Source organism: Pristis pectinata, chromosome 38, assembly GCF_009764475.1.
Source record: "Pristis pectinata isolate sPriPec2 chromosome 38, sPriPec2.1.pri, whole genome shotgun sequence".
In the NCBI taxonomy this organism is placed as follows: domain Eukaryota; kingdom Metazoa; phylum Chordata; class Chondrichthyes; order Rhinopristiformes; family Pristidae; genus Pristis; species Pristis pectinata.
The window spans coordinates 6866519-6891950 of record NC_067441.1 but is presented as its reverse complement, the minus strand read 5'-3'; the positions used below and the strand labels follow the sequence as shown (position 1 = coordinate 6891950).

General features: G+C 49.1%; 1 protein-coding gene across 2 annotated transcripts in view; it reads left to right on the top strand.

Annotated features, from left to right (window-relative positions):
* Window positions 1-18039, top strand: part of LOC127587078 (heterogeneous nuclear ribonucleoprotein U-like protein 2) — a 32925-nt gene extending 14886 nt beyond the window's left edge. For both annotated transcript variants that reach the window (XM_052045261.1, XM_052045260.1), the window contains exons 3-14: window positions 382-458; window positions 1043-1182; window positions 2421-2520; window positions 2619-2731; window positions 5616-5879; window positions 7696-7818; window positions 9530-9658; window positions 11563-11731; window positions 12791-12976; window positions 14247-14347; window positions 14722-14829; window positions 15949-18039. In XM_052045261.1, the coding sequence (XP_051901221.1) occupies window positions 382-458; window positions 1043-1182; window positions 2421-2520; window positions 2619-2731; window positions 5616-5879; window positions 7696-7818; window positions 9530-9658; window positions 11563-11731; window positions 12791-12976; window positions 14247-14347; window positions 14722-14829; window positions 15949-16008 (1570 nt within the window). In that variant the 3' untranslated portion in view covers window positions 16009-18039. The remainder of the gene's footprint in view (window positions 1-381; window positions 459-1042; window positions 1183-2420; window positions 2521-2618; window positions 2732-5615; window positions 5880-7695; window positions 7819-9529; window positions 9659-11562; window positions 11732-12790; window positions 12977-14246; window positions 14348-14721; window positions 14830-15948) is intronic.
* The last annotated feature ends 7393 nt before the right edge of the window (window positions 18040-25432 follow it).

Below are 25432 nucleotides of genomic sequence, written 5' to 3'. Positions count from 1 at the left end.
TGATGCTGTCAGCTGTCTCCACCTTAGCACCACTGATACATACAGGGGTGTGTGCTCCAACCTGCTTCCTAAAGTCATGTCTGATGATGTAATGGGCCCATTGCACATTAAGGGGTTATGTCACTTGCTATAAAGTATGTTGGACTAAATCGCAGTTTCATGTCATAATTTTTACATGGTCCTTTCTCTAATGCTGTCACTCCAGCCTGTTCCGGATTTGAAAGTGACCAACAGGTGAACCATAGATAATTAATGGGATTCCACAAATATTCCTCTGTTCAACACCGAATTTCGGTCTGTACAGAATCTCCTCTGCTTTGTCGCTGTTCCATGCCCTGATCTCTGTTCATTTCTCTAAGTTATGTCTGTTAATCCCTGCAGGGCCAAGTCCCCGGTGCCTGTGGGGAATGAGGAGGCGGAAGAAGAATTTGACGACAGTTTAGTTTGTCTCGACACCTGTAAGTGTAACATTCTGTGAGGCAAAGGTCAACGTTTACTCGTATATTTTAAAAATGGTCTCCTAATGTTGCTATTAAGCCTGTAGAACAGATTCTGCAGAGTGGGTCGGGACTTGCAACCAGAAGACGCAAAGATGATTTGCCTCGTTGAGCTTGCCACTAATTTTCCCGGTAGATCCAAAAAAAACTTTGGATAACGGGCTTTGTTCGGCCAGCGGCCCAAGCCGTGTTATTGGCGTCTCATCTCAAGGCCGCTTATTGCGTGCACTGTTTGCTGCTGCACGTGATTGGACGATAAACCTCTTGTCAGAGCTTAAAACTGACTTGCAGGGTTTACATTGGCCAGCAGAACAGACTTTGTACCTTACAGGTTCTGCAGTGGGGAGTCTTTTGGGTTGGTTGCAATGTGGCTAGTGGTGTAGTTACATGCTGTCTAACAACTGAGCCACTGAGCTGGTGGTTCATGATTGTACTGTCAACTGCTTATGACCTGTGATCTTAAATCAAGTTCCACCTTAGATGTGGTGTGTGGTTTTATACCCTGATGATTTGGAAATGTTTCATATCTCCTTCCTTTTAAACAGATAACTCTGACCTTCACTTTCAAGTGACAAAAGACCGCTACGGTGGGCAGCCTCTTTTCCCCGAGAAGTTTGTCTACCTCTGGGGGGGTGCCCGGGCTACCTACGGTGTGACGAAGGGCAAAGTCTGCTTTGAGGTGAAGGTGAGTCCTGGTTGAGCCAGAGCTTCTGCTGTGACTTGCAGTTAAGTCAATTGGATGCGCTCGAGCCCCCTAACACTGCATCAGTGGCTACCTGCTGCTTCGATCCGACATCATTCCATGTGGATGTGTTAATTGTCTTTTAATTTGCATTTTATTTAGTTTTATGCCAATCTTGTGCAGACAGTTGATGGGTTGTAGGAAAATGCAATGATTCTAGGACACGGTAATTGCTTCTGAATACAGAATGAGGGCAGGTTGAAGATTGGCTGTGTGATGTTTCCTACAGTTGAACAGCTGGCATCTCCTGAAGGATGGCCTCTTGGCTCAGATGCTGGAGAGTGATTGGCCCAGCCTTGCCTTTCTGAACTCTGCTGTAGGAATGGTTTAAGCCCAGTATCCCTACTGAAAATTGTGTGCCCTTTGGCTACCTCCTTTGAAATATTTTCTAAGGTCAAGCAGGCTGTAAGCACTTGCGATCCTGCCTCAGGGTCACAGAGTTGCTGCTTAAATAATGTAGTAGCCAGCTGCAGCAAATGCTGAGAGGTAGACTCTACCTTTAGGGAAGTTCACTTTCCCCCTTGGCACTCACTGACTTTTATTGATGCACTATAGAAAGCATCCTATCTGGATGCATCATGGCTTGGTACGGCAACTGCTCTGCCCAGGACCGCAAGAAACTGCAGAGAGTTGTGGACACAGCTCAGCACATCATGGAAACCAGCCTCCCCTCCATGGACTCTTGTCTAGACTTCTTGCTGCCTCGATAAAGCAGCCAGCATAATCAAAGACCCCTCCCACCCGGGATGTTCTGTCTTCTCCCCTCTCCCATTGGGCAGATGATACAAAAGCCTGAAAGCACGTACCACCAGGCTCAAGGACAGCTTCTATCCCACTGTTATAAGACTGTTGAATGGTCCCCTAGTACGATAAGATGGACTCTTGACCTCACAATCTACCTCGTTATGACCTTGTGCCTTATTGTCTACCTGCACTGCACTTCCTCTGTAGCTGTGACACTGCACTCTGCATCCTGTGTTGTTTTACCTTGTATTACCTCAATGTACTGTGTAATTGACCTGTACGAACGGTATGCAAGACAAGTTTTTCCACTGTACCCTGGTACAAGTGACAACAATATTCCAATTCCACTTAGGGCAGGGTTTGGGGTGAGCAAATATTAATTGCGTTAGCCATCAGTGAGTCCACATTAATGGGTGCTCTCTCACATTTAATCCCAGATGACCCAGAAGTTCCCTGTGAAGCAGTTGACTGAAAGTGAAAATGAACGACACGTTGTGCGTGTGGGCTGGTCGCTGGATAGCTCCTCGCTACAGCTGGGTAAGCAGTCTTGTGCCTTCCTGTTCTGTTGCAGGGCTACATGTCTCAGTTCCTTACTTTATTTACCTGATTCTTTCTTTCTTCAAACCATGATGTAGGAGACGGAGAGTTTTCCTTTGGCTATGATGGAGCTGGGAGAAAGTGGAGAAACTCTGTGTTTGAGAAGTATGGAGAGACGTTTGATGAAAATGATGTAATCGGTTGTTTTGCTGTAAGTACCAATATCCTTGAGCGGTGACATACTGCTTTACAATTAGCGTTAGGAATGAGCTTGCTTTCTATTTTGCCGTTTGAATTTCTCAATCACCACAACATAGTTAGTAAAGAGTACAGGCAGTGCCCAGGTTCTGGTTCTGAGAACTGCTCGTAGGTCAGAAATGAACAAAACCAGTGTGTGGGGGAGGATCCAGAAACACCTGTGACAGGAGACCCAGCAGGCGTGGGAAGAGCTGCCGCCAGCCAGCCTCACTGACTCTGAGTGAGCGAGTGAGTCTGCTCAGTGCTCCCGGCTCTGCATGGTTCAACCTAGCCCCTGAGTGTTGGGACTCAGGGGTGGTGGGTAGCGAAGGCATGCAGAAATGCCCTGTTCCCACCAGCAGAAGATTCCTACAGCCCCGCAGCAACTGGCAAATCCATCCCACTGGTCTCCCAAATGCTCCTTCATGTCTGTCCATGAGTTGGGTGTTTTGGAACCTGGAAAGGACCTGTAACCTCCATCCACATTGTTCCATCACACACTCCCTGGGCAGGGACAGCACAGGTTCAATACAGAGTAAACTCTATGCTGTTACACACTCCCAGGGCAAGAGCGAGCATAGTGTTGAAACAGGGTAAAGCTCCTTCTACGTTGTCCCAAATAACCAGCTGCAATGGCAGTTATCTTGTCCTGGTAGAGCACTAATGAACCAAAGGGACCAATGGGTTCAAGTCCATGGATCCATGAAAGTGGCAGCACTGATGGGTATGGTGGAGAAGATGACATTTGGGATGCTTGTGTTATTGGCTGTGGCATAGAATATAAGCTTTCGGAGGTTTGGTTATAACTTTGTTTGGGCCACGTCTGGAGTATCGTGCGCATTTCTAGTCACTGTACTGTAGGAGGGACGTGACTGCGTTGGGGAGGGTGCAGAGGAGGGTAACGAGGATGTTGCCTGAATTGGATGTTATAAAGAGAGACTGGATAGGCTGGGTTTGTTTTACCTGGAGCAGCGGAGGCTGAGGGTTGACGTAATAGAAGTATATAAAATTGAGGGGGTATTCTAAGACAAGAGGGCATAGGTTTAAGTTGAGAGGCAGGAGGTTTATAGGGGACCCGAGTATAATTTATCTCACAGAAGTGGTTGGCGTCTAGAAAGAGATGGTGGAGGCAGATACTCTCATGGCGTTTAGGTAAAGTACTTGAGTCGCCAAGGCATAGAGGGCTACAGCCCTAATCCGGATAAATGGGATTGGTGTATATGGGCAGCTTCGACGTTGTGGGCCAAGGGATGTGTTCGTGCTCTCCCACTCAGTGTAGTCTTTCCCCACACCAGCTGTCCTTTGATCTCTGAGTGAGATTGCTGAGTTGAGCTCATTATGTTGACCAAGGCTTGTAATGAGTCTGCAACTCTTCCCTTGGCAGCAGGAGCTGCATCTAAACTTCTACCCAGGACTTGGAGATCAGGAAGTCTGGATGTGGGATGTGGCTTGACCCATCTACTTGGAACAGTAAGACTAGCTGGGCTTCTGCAAGTCTGTCCTAACAGGATCATAGAAACATAGAACACAGAAAACCTACAGCACAGTTCAGGCCCTTTGGCCCACAGATCTGTGCCGAACGTGTCCCTACCTTAGAAATTACTAGGCTTACCCAGAGCCCTCTAAGCTCCATGTATCTATCCAAAAGTCCCTTAAAAGTCCCTATCGTATCCGCCACCACCACCGTTGCTGGCAGCCCATTCCACGCACTCACCACTCTCTGAGTAAAAAAAAAACTTACCCCTGACATCTCCTCTATACCTACTCCCCAGCACCTTAAACCTATGTCCTCTTGTGGCAACCATTTCAGCCCTAGGAAAAAACCTCTGACTATCTACACGATCAATGCCTCTCATCATCTTATACACCTCTATCAGGTCGCCCCTCATCCTCAGTCGCTCCAAGGAGAAAAGGCCGAGTTCCCTCAACTTGTTTTCATAAAGCATGCTCCCCAATCCAGGCAGCATCCTTGTAAATCTCCTCTGCACCCTTTCACATCCTTCCAGTGAGGTGACCAGAACTGAGCTCAGTACTCCAAGTGGGGTCTGACCAGTGTCCTATATAGCTGCAACGTTACCTCTCGGCTCCTAAATTCAATTCCACGATTGATGAAGGACAATACACCATATGCCTTCTTAACCACAGTCAACCTGAGCAGCTGCTTTGAGCGTCCTATGGACTCGGACCCCAAGATCCCTCTGATCCTCCACACTGCCAAGAGTCCTGCCATTAATACTATACTCTGCCATCATATTTGACCTACCAAAATGAACCACTTAACACTTATCTGGGTTGAACTGCATCTGCCACTTCTCAGCCCAGTTTTGCATCCTAACTATGCCCTGCTGTAATCTCTGACAGCCTTCCATACTATCCACAACACCTCCAACCTTTGTGTCATCTGCAAATTTACTAACCCATCCCACCACTTCCTCATCCAGGTTGTTTATAAAAATCACAAAGATCCTGAGGTACACCACTGGTCACTGACCTCCATGCAGAATATGACCCTTCAACAACCACTCTTTGCCTTCTGCGGGCCAGCCAGTTCTGGATCCACAAAGCAATGTCCCCTTGGATCCCATGCCTCCTTAATTTCTCAATAAGCCTTGCATGGGGTACCTTACCAAATGCCTTGCTGAAGTCCTTATACACTACATCTACTGCTTTCCCTTCATCAATGTGTTTAGTCACATCCTCAAAAAAAAATTCAGTCAGGCTCGTAAGGCAGGACCTGCCCTTGACAAAGCCAGGCTGACTATTCCTAATCATATTACACCTCTCCAAATGTTCATAAATCCTGCCTCTCAGGATCTTCTCCATCAACTTACCAACCACTGCTTTGCTTTGCTTCACAGAATTTTGACGGTGAGGATGTGGAACTCTCCTTCTCGTTGAATGGTGTATGTCTTGGAGTTGCCTTCACAGTCAGTAAGGAGTCTCTCGCTGACAAGGCACTGTTCCCACATGTTCTGACTAAAAACTGTGCATTAGAGTGCAACTTTGGTCAGAAGGAGGAACCGTTCTTCCCTATCCCTGAGGATTACACTCTGATACAGAATGTTGCCCTGGAGGACCGGGTTCGCGGAGCAGTTGGGCCCAAGACACGGGATGCGTGTGAGGCAAGTACCAAAAATAACGAGGGTTGACTGCTTACTAATGCAGGATCCTGGATTACATGCCAACCGATACAGAGCACTAGGTCCCTGTGTTGGTTCCCAGCCCTGACTTGGGATGGATATGGAGAGGATGCTTCCTTTTGTTGGAGAATCTAGGATTTAAAGGTAGCTGTTTAAAAATAATGGGTCCCCTGTTTAAGACAGTTAAGGCAATTTTTTTTCTCTCTCTGAGGGTCATGAGTCTTTGGTATGCTTCCTGAAGAAGTAGTGGCCAACTTTAAAGCAGAGGGTCATAGATACTTCATAAGATAACTGTAGGCAGGAATGCAGAGGTGAGGTTACAGTCTGATCACCCAGTTCTGACGAAGGGTATCCAATCTGAAATGTTGGCTTTTTTTTTCCAGGGAAACAGAAAGATCCTTTGTTTTTCTTTCATAGATGCTCCCTGGCCTTCTGAATATTTCTATCTCTTTGCTTTTATTTTGGGTTTCCAGCATCTGCTGATTTTTTTTCTTCTTAAGATTGTGGCTGGGGAAAAAAAACTTATTTTAACAGCAGAGCAGGCTTGGACAGCTGACTGGCCCCCTCCTGCCTCTGCTGATTTCGTTAGGGCAGTGGTGGGTTTGCCTGATCTTTGAGCAGTTGGTGGGAGCAGAGAAAGTAGCTGCCAGTATGGTGAATGTTCAGTGAGTTGGAATCATTGAACTGTGATGTCCCATCTGATTAAGTAGCCTGATGCACATTATCTTGGCTTTCATACACTAATGCCTCTTCTAACACACTAGAGTATAATTCAATGCTATTTAAGCTGTGAAAAAGGTGGCAGTGGTCATTGTTGGGAGCCTACTGGCTCCTTCAGTGGACGTGACTGGCATGTGGGCACCAGCAGGAACTGGATGTTGTGCAGCCTCGCCCATGTCCTGAGAGTTTAAAGCCCCACTATTTCTCTGCTGTAAGTAGCTTTGCGTGCAGCCTCGCCCATGTCCTGAGAGTTTAAAGCCCCACTATTTCTCTGCTGTAAGTAGCTTTGCGTGCAGCCTCGCCCATGTCCTGAGAGTTTAAAGCCCCACTATTTCTCTGCTGTAAGTAGCTTTGCGTGCAGCCTCGCCCATGTCCTGAGAGTTTAAAGCCCCACTATTTCTCTGCTGTAAGTAGCTTTGCGTGCAGCCTCGCCCATGTCCTGAGAGTTTAAAGCCCCACTATTTCTCTGCTGTAAGTAGCTTTGCGTGCAGCCTCGCCCATGTCCTGAGAGTTTAAAGCCCCACTATTTCTCTGCTGTAAGTAGCTTTGCGTGCAGCCTCGCCCATGTCCTGAGAGTTTAAAGCCCCACTATTTCTCTGCTGTAAGTAGCTTTGCGTGCAGCCTCGCCCATGTCCTGAGAGTTTAAAGCCCCACTATTTCTCTGCTGTAAGTAGCTTTGCGTGCAGCCTCGCCCATGTCCTGAGAGTTTAAAGCCCCACTATTTCTCTGCTGTAAGTAGCTTTGCGTGCAGCCTCGCCCATGTCCTGAGAGTTTAAAGCCCCACTATTTCTCTGCTGTAAGTAGCTTTGCGATGCGGTGGTCTTGCTGGGGAAGTCTCGTGTTGAAGGCTCAATGCTGACAGCCCAGATGGAAAGGGGATGGATCTTGAGGTGCAGGAGTGCATTGGATGGGGTAGCAAAATGGACCAATATTGCATGCCATTTGTTTTGAAGATGTCAATCTTGCTCTGTTAGTGTAATATTGAGAACGTAATGGTGGGGAAGGCTGGATCTTCACAGGTCCATCTATGTGTCTGCATTGAGATGAATATTGATCATTAAACACCCCTCTCCTCCAGGTTCTGCTGATGGTTGGCATGCCAGGGGTTGGTAAGACCACCTGGGTGAAGAAGCATGTGGCTGAGAATCCAGACAAAAGGTACACCATACTGGGAACCCTCAACATTCTGGACAGGATGAGGGTAAGAGATACTGAGTTTCAGTTTTGTTCTTCTCTACTTTTCAGGATAATTTGGCAAGTCCAACAAAGATGCTATTTAATTATTAAATTTCGAGAAAGTTTACTGACTGAAGTTCCTACAACATCTCAGATTAAGGGCAGAGGCCGTTAATCCCCAAGCTTGCTGTATTTTCTTACACTTTGCAGTTGGACTCCTGCACAGTCTCTATTGAACTTTCTAAAAAGACTCCTTGTATATAATAGCTAATGCTGATGCCTCGGGGCTCCAACACCCTGGGGTACTGTTTGTGTGGAGTTTGCACGTCCTCCCTGTGACTGCATAGGTTTCCTCTGGGTGCTTCAGTTCCCTCCCACATCCCAAAGAACTGCTGGTAGGTTACTTGACTGTTGTAAATTCTCCCCTGATGCAGCTGAGTGGCACAAGAATCGAGGGGAGAATTGGCATGAGAGAGAATAGGGTACAGGGAAATAAGGAAGGGAACTGATGAGTTTGTTGGCATGGATACGATGGGCGGAATGGCCCCCTTCTGTGTCATTTTAAGAAAGATATGAACAAGCTTTCCAGTAACTTTCCATTCTCTCTCCTGTGCTTCTCCCCACTGCTGTGGTTACACAGACTGAGGCTAAACACAGACTGGTGTTTCCTTCAGACTTCTTATCTTTGGCTTTCCAGCCTGTCTGCAAAGCTTGGCCAGCATTCCTGGTAGGCATCGTGCAACAGTAAAAGGACATTAACCACTCAGCTTCCTTAAAGCTGACAGAAGTTCAAAAATGCTTCGGAGACTTTGGAGTTGGTGTGTTGGCCTTATTGAATGCAAGTTTGAGCACTGGTAATGTTGCATTGACTAACTTAGCTCTGGGCTTGAGAACCAAACCCATGGTCTAACCTGTGGGAGCAGCACTGAAGCTAAGTGTTGATTGGTTGGTCCCAGTCACAGAGTTTATACAGTGCAGAAAGAGGCCCTTTGACCCAACTGGTCTGTGCTGACCAAGATGCCCATCTAAGCTAGTCCCATTTGGGCCATATCCCACTAAACCTTTCCTATCCATGTACCTGTCCAAGTGTCTTTTAAATGCTTTTAATGTACCTGCCTCAACCACTTCATCTGACAGCTCGTTCCACATACGTACCATCCTCTGGGTGAAAAAGTTCCTGTTAAATCTTTTCCCTCTCACCTTCAACCTATGCTCTCTAGTTCTTGATTCCCCAACCCTGGGCATAAAAAAGACTGAGTGCATTGACCCTATCTATGCCCCTCATGATTTTATATACCTCTATAAAATTGCCCCTTATTCTCCTGTGCTCCAATAAATAAAGTCCTAGCTACCTCAATCTCTCTTTTACTCAGTCCCTCGAGTCCTGGCAACACCCTCTCAATATTTTTTACTCTTTCCAGCTTAATGGCATCTTTCCTGTAGCAAGGTGACCGCAATATTTCCAAATGTGGCCTCACCAACCAACATCTTGTCCAACTGTTGAGGCCAATGTAAAAGATCCTACAATGGTATCAGTAGAAGAGCAGGAGTTTCTCTGGTGTCCTGACCAACCTTTCTCTCTCAACCAAGATGCATTCGCCTTGGTGTGTAGGCAACAAGTCCAGACGCGCAGGTGAATCTACCCAAAGTTTGTCCGGCGTTGCCAGTGGAACTGCAGCCGGGAGAAGTGGGTTGTGGTGAACACCTCACAGTGGTGTTGTTTGTTTCTTTTATAGGTCAAAGGGCAGGATGGTCCCGAGATGAGCATTGCCCATCGGAATACTCTCATCCAGCAGGCAACCCAGTCCTTGAGCAAACTGATCCAGGTCGCTGCTTGCAAGAAGCGCAACTACATCCTCGATCAGGTACCTGTCCTTGTGCCCCTTAAAGAGTTGCAGTGTCTGCCACAGGCACTGTGTTGGCCAATTAATTGGAGGCAGGGCAGAGAGCGATATGTTTTGCTGGAAACGGTGTACTGTATTAAAGAGTCTATAAAGATTGTTTAAACAAACGTGATCAAAACTACAGCAACAATTGATAAGAACAAAATTATTTCCTGGAATAGCTGATAATGCAAATCACTTTTGCAAAATCAGCTCCAAACACAGCAGTGGCACAGCTAATAGAGCTGCTCGTGCAACCAGGGTTCAAGACTGACCTCCAGTGCTGTCTGTGTGGACTTTGTACGTATTGGTTTATTATTGCCAATCGTACTGAGGTACAGAGAAAAACTTGTCTTGCATACCAATCGTACAGGTCAATTCATTACACAGTGCAGTTACATTGAGTTAGTACAGAGTGCATTGATGTAGTACAGGTAAAAACAATAACAGTACAGAGTAAAGTGTCACAGCTACAGAGAAAGTGCAGTGCAATAAGGTGCAAGGTCACAACAAGGTAGATCGTAAGGCCAGAGTCCATCTCATCGTATAAGGGAACTGTTCAACAGTCTTATCACAGTGGGGTAGAAGCTGGCCTTGTCTGGTGGTACGTGCCCTCGGGCTCCTGTATCTTCTACCTGATGGAGGAGGAGAGAAGAGAGAATGACCCGGGTGGGTGGGGTGTTTGATTATGCTGGCTGCTTCACCAAGGCAGTGAGAGGTAAAGACAGTTCTCACTGTGACTGCATGGGGTTCCTCTGGGTGCTCTCTTTCCCTCCCACATCCCAAAGATGTTCAGATTGCTAGGTTGATTGGCCATTAAATTACCCCTGGCATGTCGGTGGGTGGCAGAGTCAGGGGGTGGGGGCTGTCATTGATGTGAATTTGGGGAAAATTGATGGGGGAGTGGGATTTCTCTGAGCCAGCAGACACTCAATGGGCTGAATGGCCCCGTGTTATGTGGAAATTGGAGGCTAGATTGACGGAAGTTGCACAGTCATCTCCAGCTGAGGCTTCACAACCTCTCTCAGCCCTTCTCCTGTGTTCTACTGTTGCGAAAAAGGTTCAGAGTCTCAGGGTCAAGAACTCTCAGAACACAGAGTTAGAGAGAAATGATTTATTTACAGAAGACAAACGCGGGGGAAGGGTAACGGGAATAACACGCGTGCACAGTTTATAGCGAGCATGGGAAAATCAAATCGCAATGGGGTAAAACACACACACACACACACACACACACACACACACACACCATGAACTAGGTACAGACAATCAAGGAAAAGCAATACGATACCTGCCACCCCTTGACTCCAGTGCAGGCACAGCTCTGTGCTACTAGGGATACTAACTAGAATGCTCCCACCCCTTTTAACAGTGCACACCTCACCAACGATTTCTCCAGCGCCGTTTCACAGTGCTCGGCCTGGAGTGAAGCGGGGTCATCCCTCGAAGACGAAAAAGAGAGGGAGACGAGCACATGTGGCATGCTTTATAGTGCTGGGGGGTCCAGCCCAGGTAATTTAAAAAGGCCAATGGCCCGGTGCCAGCAAGGACTAATTGATCACAAAGGCCAATGGTTAGGTGTGCACTGATGGGTGGGGTGGGGCCAAACCTTGATTGGCAGTGGTGTGCCTTCCACGTGACAGCCACGACCCTACCTTGTGGGCAGAGCTACTGTCCCTACCCCTATCCTCCTGAATTATCCTTCACCCCTTCCCTCCCTCATGGTAGATTGAGTCTGCTTTCACTTGGAGCAGAACTGCAAGGAGGCATGGGCAAATGCTGTGGGTCGAGTCTGGGGGGGGGGGGGGGGGGGGGGGGTTTGGAGTTACTAAGTCAGAGGCAGCTCTCGTGAACAGCTCCTGTGTCATCTGCCCCCTGTCCTTCAGAGCAACGTGTACGGCTCAGCTCAGCGGCGGAAGATGATCCCGTTCAAAGGCTTCTCCCGCCAGGCTGTGGTGATCTGCCCGAACGACGAGGATTGGAAGGCCCGAATGAAGTTGCGACTCGCAGAAGAGAGCGAGGACTTGCCGGACTTTGTACTGCATGAAATGAAAGGTGAGGGGGCAGAGGTGGTGGCTGTGGGGGCGGGTGTGTCGTGGTTCCCCAGACTGTGCTGCACTGTCCCAACCATGTCCATCTTTGGCCCCCTCTGCTCATAGACTGAACCTCTACTGCGCCCAGGAGATGCCGCTAGTAGTTGTTGCCCAGGACTGGGCCTTCTTGGGCCGAATGAAGAAGGGGAGGGGGTGGACAGGTTGTGTGAGCTGTGTCAGGTGCTGCGGAGAGTGTACGGGTACCGTTGGTCAGAGCCCAGGCCCGTACAGTGAGGATTGGTGAGGCTCCACTTGCTGCCCTGATTCCCTGGTGACTTCACTGGGAGCTTGGGGTGGGGGGGGGTTGCGGGGGGGCTGCGGGTAGGGAGGAGGAGGGGGTGAGAGGAGATCCACAGACAGAGCAGAGTGACAACTCGAGGGTTCACGCCATGCCCTACACACCTCTCCCTATCTCAGTGACCACCCGCCCCCATGGCCCCTACCTCCCTTCCTCTCCCCCTCTGGCCCCTACACCCCTTTCTATCTCAGTGACCCCCCCCCCCCCCACTTTCTGGTCCCTATCCCTATAATCCTTTCTGGCCCCTACCTGCCTTTCTATCTCAGTGATTTTCTCCCCCCCTCTGGCCCCTACCTCCCTATCCCTATGAGTCCCTCCGACCCCTAAACCCCTCCCTATCTCAGTGACTCCCTCCCCTCCCCTGACCCCTACGCCCATCCCTATCCCTGCAGCCTCTACATCCTTCCCTATCCCTGTAGTCCCCTCTGGCCCCTATGCCTGTCCCTATCTCAGTGATTCCCCCTCCAGCCCCTACAGCCCTCCCCATCCCCCTCTGGCCTCTACACCTCTCCCTGTCTCTGTGACTCACTCTGGCCCCTGCACCCCTCCCTATCCCTATAACACCCTCTGGTGTCTACAGCCCTCCCTATCTCTATCCCTGTAACAACCCTCTGGCCCCTACACCTGGAAAGGCCCCTGGTTAAGAGCCCCCGCTCCATGAAGCAACAGACCGTCAGCAGCACTTGCTGCCAGTTCTCCTAATCCCTTTTGTGCTGCTTTCAGTGAATTTTACCCTCCCTGAGACGAGCGACTTCCTGGACAAGGTGACTTACGTGGAGTTGGAGAAGGAGCAAGCGAGCAAGCTGATGAACAAGTACAGGGACGAGGCGAAGAAAGCCCGGCCACAGCAGGAGAAGCGGCAAGACCGGCGTAATTACCGTAACCGCAATGACCGTGACAGGAACTACGGTGAGGCTCAACTGCACTTCCGGAAAAAATCAGTCTCCTCTTTTCTCCTGTGTATTAAAATCCCTGCAAATCTGGGATCAGGGGGGCAAGAACTGGGGCTGCCCTGGGGCAAAACTCTCGATGGGTTAGAGTCTTATCTCTCAAAAAGGAATGCGGTTGTTGTAGGTCAGTCATCACTGCAGGGGTTCCTTGGGGGCAGTGTCCTCAACCCTCAGTCATCTTCTGCTGCCTCCTGAGGTCAGAAGTAGGGCTGTTTACTGGTGATTGCAGTGTTCAATTCTGCTTTCAACTCCCCGTAATGAAGCCGTCCCTGCCTGAATGTGGCAACACCTGGATTAAGTGACAAGTAATATATGTGGGACACAAGTGCCAGGCAATAGCCAACTCAAACAAGGTGCCGAACTGCCTACTACCATTGCTGAGTCCCCTCCGTCACCATTAACCAGAAAATCAACTGGACCAGCCACACAAGTGCTGGCAACAAGAACAGTCTGGGTATTCTGAGAGTTTCTCTTCTCATCTGGCATTCCAAAGCTTTTCCAGCGTCTATAAGGAGACACAAGAGACTTCAGATGCTGAAATCTGGAGCAAAAATGAGATAAGATATTTATTAGTCATATGTACATCGAAACACACAGTGAAACACATCTTTGGCAATCAGTGTTCTGGGGGCAACCCACAAGTGTCACCACGCTTCTGGTGCCAACACAGCATGCCCACAAATTCCTAACCTGTACATTTTTAGAATGTGGGAGGAAACCGGAGCACCCGGAGGAAACCCACGCAGACACTGGGAGAACATACAAACTCCTTACAGACAGCGGCGGGAATTGAACCCGGGTCTCTGGTGCTGTAAAGCGTTACACTAACCGCTACACTACCGTGAATCTAAAGCAAAAATGTAAACTGCAGGAGGAACCCACGGGGTCGGGCAGCATCCGTGGAGGGATGAAGGGTTTCGATCCAAAACCTCGACCGTCCGTTTCCCTCCACAGATGGTGCCTGACCCACTGAGTTCCTCTAGCAGTTTGTTTTTTGCCCTATAAGGCACAAGGTCAGAAGTGTGATGGAACACTCTGTCTCTTGCCTGTGTGTGAACAACTCTCAAAGCTCGATGCCATCCAGGGCAACGTAGGTCCCCACCACCACCACCACCACCAACATTGCTGTCAGTGTCTCACAAAGGTATGAGGGTTTAAGGTCTTGCTAAAAATTTGTCTTGGACCTCGGTGTAATGGACCCTGCACCAACCTCTTGTCTATCGCTGTAGGTGGTAATCGCATGGCTAGGTGGGATAACAGGAACTACGATCGGCAGCCTTATGGCCAAGGCTGGGGTCCCGTCTATGGCAACAACCCAGCATACAGAGAGGTGAGAGGTGAACCGAAATCCTCGATTCTAGTCTCCCGGAACAGAACGGGCCACTTGGCCCCTCAAGCTCATTCTGCCGTTCAATTCCGTCCGGGCTGGTCCGTGTCTTAACTCCTTCCACTGTTAGTCCCGTTGTTCTGCAGATAAGCAACCTAAGAGTCTGATAAGAGTGTAACTTTTGTGGGCCAGTAAATTTTTTTTGTGTGACTTTGACTTGCACTGAAGTCTGATGAGATGAGCTGCAAGTTCCACTGTGCAGGGGCTCCCCTTGGAACCCTCCCAACCTTCGGTGAAGGGTTCTCAGCACTCTTTCTAAAGTCGCGTCAGACGGCCAATGCTGAGGTGACGCACTGACCGGTCTCTCGTTGCCGCAGGATTACCACAAAGCCTATGACCGCTACAGGCAGCAGTACGACCGGGGCTACACGCAGCCCTACGACTACCACAGATATCGGGATTATTACCGGGAGTACGCTCGTGAGGTAGGTGCCTGTTTGTATTCACCGAGTTTCAGGCTGCACCAGTCATATGGTGTCATAGAGTTATACAGCACAGAAATAGGCCCTTCACCCTAGCTCGTCCATGTCCATCCAAGCCAGTCCCATTTGCCTGCGTTTGGCCTGTAACCCTCTAAACTTTTCCTATCCATGTACCTGTCCAAATGTCTTTTAAACTCTAATTGTACCTGCCTCTACCACTTTCTCTGGCAGCTCCTTCCATATATCCACCACCCTCTGTGTGAGAAAGTTTCCCCTCTGGTCCCTTTTAAATCTTTCCCCTCTCACCTTAAATCTATGTTCTGTAGTTTTAGACTCCCTCACTCTGGGGGGATATAGGCTGTGACCATCCACTTTATCTATTCCCCTCATGATTTTATAAACTGCTATAAGGTCATCCCTCAGCCTCTTGCGCTCCAGGGAAAGTGTCCCAGCCTAATCAGACTCTCCTTATAACTCTAGCTCTCCAGTCCCGGTAACATCCTTGTGAATATTTTCTGCACCCTCTCCAGCTTAATGACATCCTTCGTAGAGTATATTGACCAGAACTGCACACAATACTCCAAGTGTGGTGTCACCAACATACTGTTGCAACATGATGTCCCGACTCCTGTACTCAGTGCCCTGACCGATGAAGGCAAGTGTGCTGAACACTGCCCTCGCCATCCTGTTCACCTCTGCTGTGTCAGTGACTTGCAACTGGGTCCATGTAACCTGGGAAAGAGGCAGGGTGGCTGTGTCCAGATGCCTGATGCTCAGTGGTGCATGTGGCCAGTTCAGTGTCCTCACGTTTGATCTGTGGTCTGTTGTGGCCAACTTCAGCCTGAGGAATGTGTGGTGACACCACTGGCATCATGCCCTCTGTCTCTGGGCTGGAGAGGGGTCATCAATGCCCCTGTATAATCCCTCATGCTGTACGTCGGGAAATAAGCTGAACAAAGGCTAAGTTGTGATACATCTTGAAGTCAAATAACCCAGCAGTCCCCAGACACGTGCGCGGTAAACGTCGGGTATGTAGTGCAGGTGGTCGGGTGACGTAACGGGAGTGGGCACGCGACACATCGAGTGTTAACGTGCTGCTTTGTTTGTCCCCTCTGTCTCCAGTGGCACCGCTATTACGAGGAGCGAAACCGCTACTACAACAGCTACTACGGCTACCGATGAAAGTGCGACTGTATGCGTCCCTAGCCCACCTCCAATGTAGTTTCATTCCAGTGGAGCAGCAGGTGGCTGTGGGGCTTTTACTTCAACCTTTTGGCTAGTGTTAGATGTTCTGTTTTTAATTTTATTACTCGTTTTAACAAAGTGAGTGCCTGGCTTTGTGGGGCATTTCAGCTTCTTCCTTGGCAGACATACCACAGTAGTTAATATTGGAATGTATAAGATGCACTGGCCACACTCCCCGTGATTGTGCACATACCCACACTCTCTTTGTCTCTCTCTCTCTCGCGCTCTCTCACACACACACACACACACAGACACACACACACACACACACACACAGACACACACACACACACACACACACACACACAGACACACACACACACACACACACACTCTCAAGCCCCTCATTCAATTTCCCTTTTGTTCTTGACATTGGCTTGCTCTGCGGGTGACCCCTGGGTGGAGTTCCACAGCACTGGCAGATCCCTGCTTTCTGGGATGGGACAGTGGAGGTTGGGGAGGGCGGGGGGCAAGGATTTTCCCTGTGCTGACCTCCATAAACATCGGTGGTTTCAGAAGCTCTGGGCGCCTGGCCTTTGACGAGAGGCCGTCCCATCCTGTTTTAACGACTGTCGTGGGATAGGAGTAGACAAAGAGCTTGCCTTTTTTTTAAGTTCTAAGACAGCCAGGATTAGTTGTAAAATAGCATTGAATAAATCTGGCTTCAGATGAAAAGGCCACGCATAGCTGCAAAGCAACCCAGGGGTTTTCGCAATCTGCCTGACCTTCCTGTGCTATTGCTGGCCCTCAGTAGCTCTCCAAAGCCTTTCATCTAGAAGTCCAAAGCCGCCATTTCTCCAGGACAGTAAGGCAGCTTTGCTCGTGACCCAATGCCCCAAAGACGTGAATCCAAGAATCTTCTTTTGTTTCTTGGCTTGCTCTAAGACGGGCTATGAAATCCTCCCACCGTTCTTTCCCCCTCCCCAAACCACGTCAAGAGCTTCCAGAGCCAGCAGCCCCTTTTGGGATCCACGCAGCCAGCACCTTTGCCAATACATACACAGCCCACCCCCCCCCCCCCCCCCCCCCCCCCCAACTCTGAGTAGCCCCAGGAAGACGCAGTCTGGTCTCGCCTACCTGCTCCGTGTTAGCTGCCTTGAAGCTGAAACTGCCCCCCACCCCCCGAAGCCAGCACCTCCTGCTGTTCACGGCTCAAAATAACTCCGAACTTCGTGTGTAAACCCTACCCCTCCCTCCCCTCTCTTCAGCAGCCCCATCACAAAGTGGCGGTGTTGACCCACCACGCTGCACCTCGCCCCTCCTGTGCACCGGCAGAGCAGCTCCCTGGGGTTGGCGCTGTGTTGTCGGGACTTTGCACTTAAGCTCAAAGTTGGTGGCAAGTAGGGAAGGATTACTGCTCTGGTTATGGGAGCGGAGATTTAAATGCACTGTGTTTGCATGTGTATGCCTATCCACCCATGTCAGTGCGGTCAGATGGTCATACTGTGCAGAGGTAGGTTTGTCCTTGAGCAGTTCTCGAGTTAGCTAGGGCTGGAGGAGTGGATTTGAACTTGCCACCTGCCAGTTTGGGCTGAGCTTTCAGTTTGTGTTGGAGGAGAGGGAGGGGAGGTGGTGCGGTTTCGTAGGCAGGAGGAGCCTCTCTTTTGTCTTTGTCTGGTTCTTCTGTTTTTTGTCACGGAAACTGGTAGCAGGCTGCTTGCCTTTCGAGTGAGGGCACCAGAGGGGCTTGATGGGCCTCGGACAAAACAGAGGGGGACGCAAGCGCGTCAGTGCAGTTGCTTTCAGTATATACGACGCTTTGAACTTTGTACAGTCTCCTGCCACGGCCTTCCAGCAAGCTTTTTTTTGGATTTGTCTGCGTGTGTGTTTATTTTTAATTTTTACAGAAAAAATTTGCTTTACAAATCTCGAGTGATGTTTCCGATCATCAGCCTGCAGGTTATTAATTGTATGATGCCGCCTTTTTAATGTCAAGTTTAGGGGAGTTTAGGGAGGGAGGGGGTGGAGGGGGGCAGGGTGGGAGGGTAAAGATGGGGCCCGTTTTCGGATAAGTACATTTTCCATTCCTTTCAGATCTCCTCTCCCTACACGACTGTGCTGTGCGGTGGTGCGGGAAGAGGGGGTCTGCAGCCAGGCTTGAAGCCACGCGAGTGGCCTCGCTCCTGACGGCTGCGGTCTTCTGCTCCGTGACCGCGCATCATAAGCCTTTGTAGTGTGTTAACCAGGAGCGCTTCCTTTACATAGAGCTCCAGGGGAGGAAAGCACAGTAGCTCGACTGGTGGAGGTGAGGCGCTACTTTACGAGCTCCCCCCACCTCAGTCAGTAACCATGTGAAGTGTTCTTTCTAATCATAGGACTTGGCAGAAAATTTGGACCTTGCACATATTCTTTGAAAGTCTACAACTGGGTGACAATTGGGAGCAGAGTGAGTTGGAGTGTTTAGTGCAATGATTTGGCTCCTTACCCTGTGGTTAAAGACTTTTAAATTCTACTTAAATTCTGCTCGGGTTGTATACAGATATACTGTACGTGTCTTTTTTAGAATGATTGGGTGTCACATGGAAGACAAGGCGAGAGTGAACGCTGTGACCTCCCGGCAGCCGCCGTCTCCCGCGTGCGTGTGAGAGGAACACAGGGCTAGATCCTGTCGCAGAAATCTGGCCCCTTGAACGTCACAAAATGTGTGCTTTCTGGGCGATCACTAAAATGCCAATTTGGGAGTGTAGCAGTGAAATTTTGTGCGAGTCCCCTACTCTCAGCTGCGTTGCGTGCCCTTATCGCTCACCAATGTTGTGTGTGGTTCCCAAAAGCCATGGTTGGCCTGTCCCCCAGTCTCCTGGGACCCTTTTTAATTTCTACACAAGTTCACCTCTCCTCCATTCCTGGGACTTACTTCTCCACTCTCCCTCCTTTGTGCATGGCCGGTCCTCAAGTGTGCTGGAAGGTCAGCTCTCTGTCTCTGCTTTGCTGGAATGGGTGTCTTCCTTTCTTAGTGGAGGGAATGTTTTCACCTCCCCACCCGCCCCCAATCTCTCCCCACTGCCCATGCAGTTGGAGGCTGGTGCACATCAGGTCAAACTCCATTTGACTCTACCCACTGTTGAGAGCACTTGTTGGGTTTGGCACAAAACTTTCCTCTGAAGGGTTCTGACCTCCCCTCCTCCCCCTCTGCAGTAAAACTTCCCCCGTCACTCTGTTAAGAGACCAAACCCACAGATCTCTTTGTGATCAAGTTGGTGTTCATACAGAATGATGTGTACAGAGTCTGGGATTCATTGTCAGGTGTCATTCATTCAGCTTTGTGTGGGATACATTTTTTTAAAAAAAGCCAATCTTTTATGTAACATGTAGGAAGCTCTCACAGTAACTGATTGCTTCGGAGTAATTATCCTCTAATTGACCCAAAGGTTTGCCTTGGAACAATTAACTTATACTTCACTCTAGGATATATCTCTGAACAATTAGCCACTAATTGATCAGCCTCGGAACACTTGGTCTTTGAAAGGCGACGCATGCGTCTCATCTCGAGAGGGACAGAATTATTCCCAGCTGCAAATGTAGCACCAGGATAATGAGCTGAACATTGCCTAATCCTCGCATAGTCACCCAAACTCGTATCTACCTGAGCAGTGCCACTGGGGAGCAGCCAATTCTACAAAATGATTCGCTTAAAAGCGGAATCTGATCACTGGCCCAAAATGGAGTCCTATCATTACAACTGACACTTCACCATAGCTATTCCCTACTTACGTGGAAGCAGGTGTGGATAGACTGCGTCACCAGCCAGGCTTCACACAGCGAAACCCTGAAGGTCACACTCCCACCTTGGCCCCAGTGTTCAGTCTTCTCGATTTCTAATGCTGACTTGCATCTCTTTTTAACTTGGGGTGGGTGGAGGGAGGGAGGGGTGGGGGGGGAGCCTACCGGCAATGCAGGAACATGGGACTGTCTGGTATAATAAATGTGTGTACAATGGAGTTTGTGTCTGTAATTGGGCACAGCGCTGCCTAGCGGTAGTGAAATGTTAAGGTAGTATAAAACTGAGAGATTTTAAATGGAAAAACTCAGTAAATAAAAGATTTGCTGTACACTGCCTGTCGACAGTTATGTTAGACTTCCCGATGCACACACCATAACAGTGGATGTAACAGTGACCTGCACCCTGCCACAATCCAAATCCAAGTGAACTGCTGCACGCCCTCATTGGTGAAATACTTGCCAAGGCTCGCTCTCGTGTCAGAAGCAGAATGTGGTGGATTTGAACCCAGCTCCAGAACCACAAGCATCTGTTTGAAGCCAGGCTTCCCACTGCGGCACTGAGACACTGGCTCGTGCAAGAACTCTGTGTCCTGGACCCAATCTCTGTCAACCTGCATCATCACAACACAATCTGGTCAGTCAGTTCATTGTGGGAGCTTGTTGTGTGCATATCGGTTGTATTGTTTCTCTATAATGCAATACTCTATTTCAAAAACCCATCACTGGGTTTAAAATGTTTTTGGAATTCCTGAGGAAATGGAAGTTGTCTCAGTACAAATTTGTAAGCTTTCTGATGCAGTATCATCATATGCCTGTACGGTAGCATTTCTGCAATGATCCCTAAATGGCTTGTGAGTTGTCAACAGGACAATGCATTCAAACTGCTTTGCAAAAGCCTTCCCAGTAAATCTGGAAGCTTTCAGTCCAGTTCTTGCTCTCCAAAGGCAGAAGGTCAGTGCTTTTGAGTTCGGAGCACTGCCGTGGTGTAAGCTGGTGCAGTGAAGAGCCCTGCTTCTGATGAGGAATCGTCGTCTCCCTTTTCGCCATAAAATGCTGCCTGATGCAGTGAGATTTTTTTTATTAGATCCCACTCAGTATTGTTTTCAGTTCTGGTCACCACACCACAGGGAGGATGTGGTAGCGATGGAGAGCTCCTCCACAATGTTGCCTGGAATGGCGGGCTGGGTTATTCTCACTGGAGCGCAAGAACAATCTTGTAGAGATCTACGAGGGGCATAGGATAGTCTTTTTTTTTTCCCCACACCCAGGGGAGTCCAGAACGAGGGAGCACAGACTGCAGGTGAGAGGGAAGAAATTTAAAGGTGATGTGAAGGTGGTGAATATCAGGAACGAGCTCCCAGAGGAGGTGGTGGAGGCAGATACATTGTCTAAAAAGCCTGTATAGGAAAGGCATGGAAGCACGTGGGGCTAGTGCAGGCAAATGGAATTAGGCATGGACTATCTGCGTCAGAAGGACCCGTTTCTATAATTCTAAAGCAAACTCCAGATTAGGATGGATCTATGTAGAGATGCCAGTGTAGCAGGAACTTTATCCTGCATCTGATCATAGGACAGTACAGCACAATACAGGCCCTTCAGCCCACAATGTTGTGCCAACCTTTAAACCTCGCCTAAGACTATCTAACCGCTTCCTCCCACATAACCTTCTGTGTTAAATTCCTCCATATGCCTCTCTGGCAATCTCTTGAATTTGACCAATGTACCTGCCTCCACCACCGCCCCAGGAAGCGCATTCCACGCCCCAACCACTCTCTGGGTTTTAAAAACAAAACCTCCCCCTGATGTCTCCCTTGAACTTCCCACCCATTACTTTAAAGCCATGCCCTCTTGTATTGAGCATTGGTGCCCTGGGAAAGAGGCGCTGGCTGTCCACTCTATCTATTCCTCTAATATTTTGTACACCTCTATCATGTCTCCTTCTTCTTCCTCCTCCTCCTCCTCCTCCTCCTCCTCCTCCTCCTCCTCCAACCAGGCAGCATCCTGGTAAATCACCTCTGCACCCCTTCCAACGCTTCCACATCCTTCCTATAATGAGGCGACCAGAACCGGACACACTGTGGTCTAACCAGAGTTCTGTAGAGCTGCATCATTACCTTGCAGCTCTTAAACTCGATCCCTTGGCTTATGAATGCTAACATCTCACCAACCTGTGAGGCAACTTTCAGGGATCTGTGGATATGCACCTCAGTTTTTTTAAATTTGCTTTTATTGATACGGGATTTGCTCGCCACTCTTTATTGATCATCTGTGGTTGCCCTGGAGCTGCATGCCACTTCAGAGAGTGCTGGAGGAGATGCAGAGGGTGTTGCTCAGGACAGAGCATCTCACCTGGGTGTCTGGATTGGCAGGTTTGGTTTTAGGCGTGGAGGCGGCTGAGGAGAGTCCTGATTTGAGGTATAAATGATGAAACAGCATAGATGGGTGAGCAAGTTTTTCCCTTGGGAGAGGTGTGTAGTTTAAGGTGTGGGATAAGAGATTTGGAGAGGATCTGAGAATTTTTTTCATCCAGAGGGTGGTTGACAGCCAGAGTGTGCTCCCTGAGGGGCTGATGCAGGCACAGACTGTTGCAACATTGAAGTATTTAGATGAGCACTTGAAGCACCAAGGCTGAGTGTTGCAGAATGGGATTTGTATGGGTAGGCATGTAGTGACAAGGGCCTGTAAATGAGCCGTATGATTGACTCAAATCACATGACTGGGGTGTCACATACAAGCCAGACGCACCAGGGAGGGCCGATTTAGAACGTAAAATGATACAGCACAGGAACAGGCCCTTTGGCCCACAATGTCTGTGGTGAACACCGTGCCAAGTTAAATGAAATCTCATCTGCCTGCACATGATCCCTATCCCTCCATTCCCTGCATGTTCATGTGTCTATCTAACAGCTTCTTAAATGCCACAGTCATATCTGCCTCCACCCCCACCCCTGGCAGCCTGTTCCAGGCACCCACCACTCTGTGCAAAAAAAAACTTGCCCCGTACATTTCCTTTAAACATTCCCCCTCTCACCTTAAACACATGTCCTCTCATACTTGACATTTCTACCCTGGGTACCCCCTCTGTGTCTCTCATGATTTTATAAATTTCTCTCGGGTCACCCCTCAGCCTCTTCCGCTCCTGAGAAAGCAGCCCAAGTTTGTCCAACTCCTCCTTGTAGTTTACACCCTCTAATCCTCTCTACGAAGAAGTTCCCTCCCACAAAGGGTGCTATAACAATCCAGTATTCCAGGTTATTAACTGAATCCCAATTCCACAGCTAGTGTGGTGGAAATGAGGCTAAAGACCTCTGGTTTACTAATCCGGTAACAACCGTTGTGCTCTCTGATGCAGTGAGACGTTCCTGGTATTTTTCCTGCCTCCGAGGCACTTAGGTTGTGAGGGATGCTATATAAATGCACATCCCCGCAGAACATGGTTGGATATTGCTCTCCTTCAACCAGGAAAGGGAGATGTGTTTCACTTACTACTTGTCAGCCAGCAACTCCTGTTGGTTGAGCTGATCAGGAACAGAATTGTTCACTGATCCTCGATGGGTGGAATGTCAGCCTCCTTCGTCGTATAGGATGGCAGCACCAATTCTCCATCTCTGCGGTACCAGAGTGTAATGTCTCTCCCCATCACCTCCTTCCCCCTGCCTTATCCACAACCAAGGACAACGAGCTTGCACTTTGGAAAGGGTTCAGCAGAAAACACATCTGAGTGTAAATCAGCCGTGAACAAAACAGCAAGAGCCACGACGAGACGGGGGAATTAATAATGGAAAATAAGGAACTCAGCAAATACTTCGTACCTGTTTCCACGGTAGAAGATACTAAAAGCATCCCACTTACAGACCAATGTGGCAAAAGTCAGGAGGGACTGCATCACTGTAGGTTAATCCACAGGCTCAGCAAGCCGCTGGGGAGGGGAATGGTACGTTGGCCTTCAATGCAAGAAGACTTGCGTACAAGAGCAGATATGTCCCGTTGGAATTATATGGCTCATATGACTCTGCACATGGTATATTGTACACTGATCTGGTCTCCCTTTCTAAGGAAGGATATACTTGCAATAGAGAGGGACTGAATACATTCTTCATCGTGCAACAAAGCATTGGGACTAAAGGGTTGATAAGTTCCCTGGAGTGGATGCATTGGTTGCCGTCTTCCAAACTCCCCTGGCTTCCGGGAAAGTTGCAACAGATTGGAAAACCAAGAAAGGAGCCGGAAAGCAGGAATTTAAAAGCCAGTTAGCCCACTCGTCATTGGGGAAATATTCTGATCCATTATTGTGACAGGGTGGTGTTGTGAAACAGATTTGGGGTTTCAAAAGGCAAGGACTCTGAACACAGTCTGGCAGTAAATGATTTATTTACAAAAGACGAGCGGGGAAAATGGTAACGGGGATAACACGCACGCACACGGTAATAGCGAGTGTGGGAAAATCACAATGGGGGTAAAATACACACACACACACACACACACACATTCAAGGAAAACCAATACAATACCCGCCACCCCTTGACTCAGTGTAGGCACAGCTCTATGCTACTAGGGACATTAACTAAAACGCTCCCAACCCTTTAACAGTGCACACCTCACCAATGATTTCTCCAGCGCCGTTCCATGGTACTTGGCCTGGAGTGAAGCAGGGTGATCCCTCGAAGATGGCGAAGAGAAAGAGCTGAGCACATATGGTGCCCTTTATAGTGCCGGAGGGCTGGGGGGGATCCAGCCCAGGTAATTTACAAAGGCCAATGGCCCAAGGCCAAGTACAAAGTTACTTAAAGGGGCCAATGGTCAGGTGTGCACTGATGGGTGGGGCGGGGCCAAACCTTGATTGGCAGTGATGTGTCTCCCGACCAGGTAGGGGCAGTGCTGTCACGTGACAGCCACGACCCTCCACAATACAGGTAGTTAGAGCCATAGAGTGATACAGCAAGGAAACACGCCCTTCAGCCCACCGAATCCATGCTGACCGGCAACCGCCCATTTACACCAATGCTACACTGATCCCATTCTCCTCGTGTTTCCATCAACTCCCCCCACCCCCCCCCCCCCAGATTCTACCCCTCACCCACACACTGGAAGCAATTAATTTGCCCACCGACCCCGCACGCCGCTGGGATGTGGGAGGAAACCCACCGTGTCGCAGGGCAAGCAGGAGCATGTGCAAACACCACCCACACAGCCAGCGCCGGAGCTCGGGATGGGACCCGGGAAGCGTAAATCCACGTTGACTCTGCTCAATTAGGAAATTGTAATATTAACCGCAATCAACGTGGATTTATGAAAGGAAAAACTGTCCAGGTATTTCTGAGTCCTTTGCAGACTTAACTAGCAGCAGGAGTAAAAGTGAGTCACTAGAAGGGGTTCTGATTTCCAAAGGATAAGATGCCAAATAAAAGGTTAGCACACAACGTAAGAGCCCGTGGAGAGAGAGACTAGCCGGAGACAGAGATTCAGTGTAGTTTGTTGCAGTTCCTTGCTCTCGTGAAGCTCACAGAGTAAACGGTGTACGCGGTGAAAATAAATGCTGAGATGAATGCAAACCACCAGAATAATGCAGGAGTCAACGGAAATGAAAGTTAACACGTTGGAAACACCCAGCAGGTCAGGCAGCATCCGTAGAGAGAGAAAG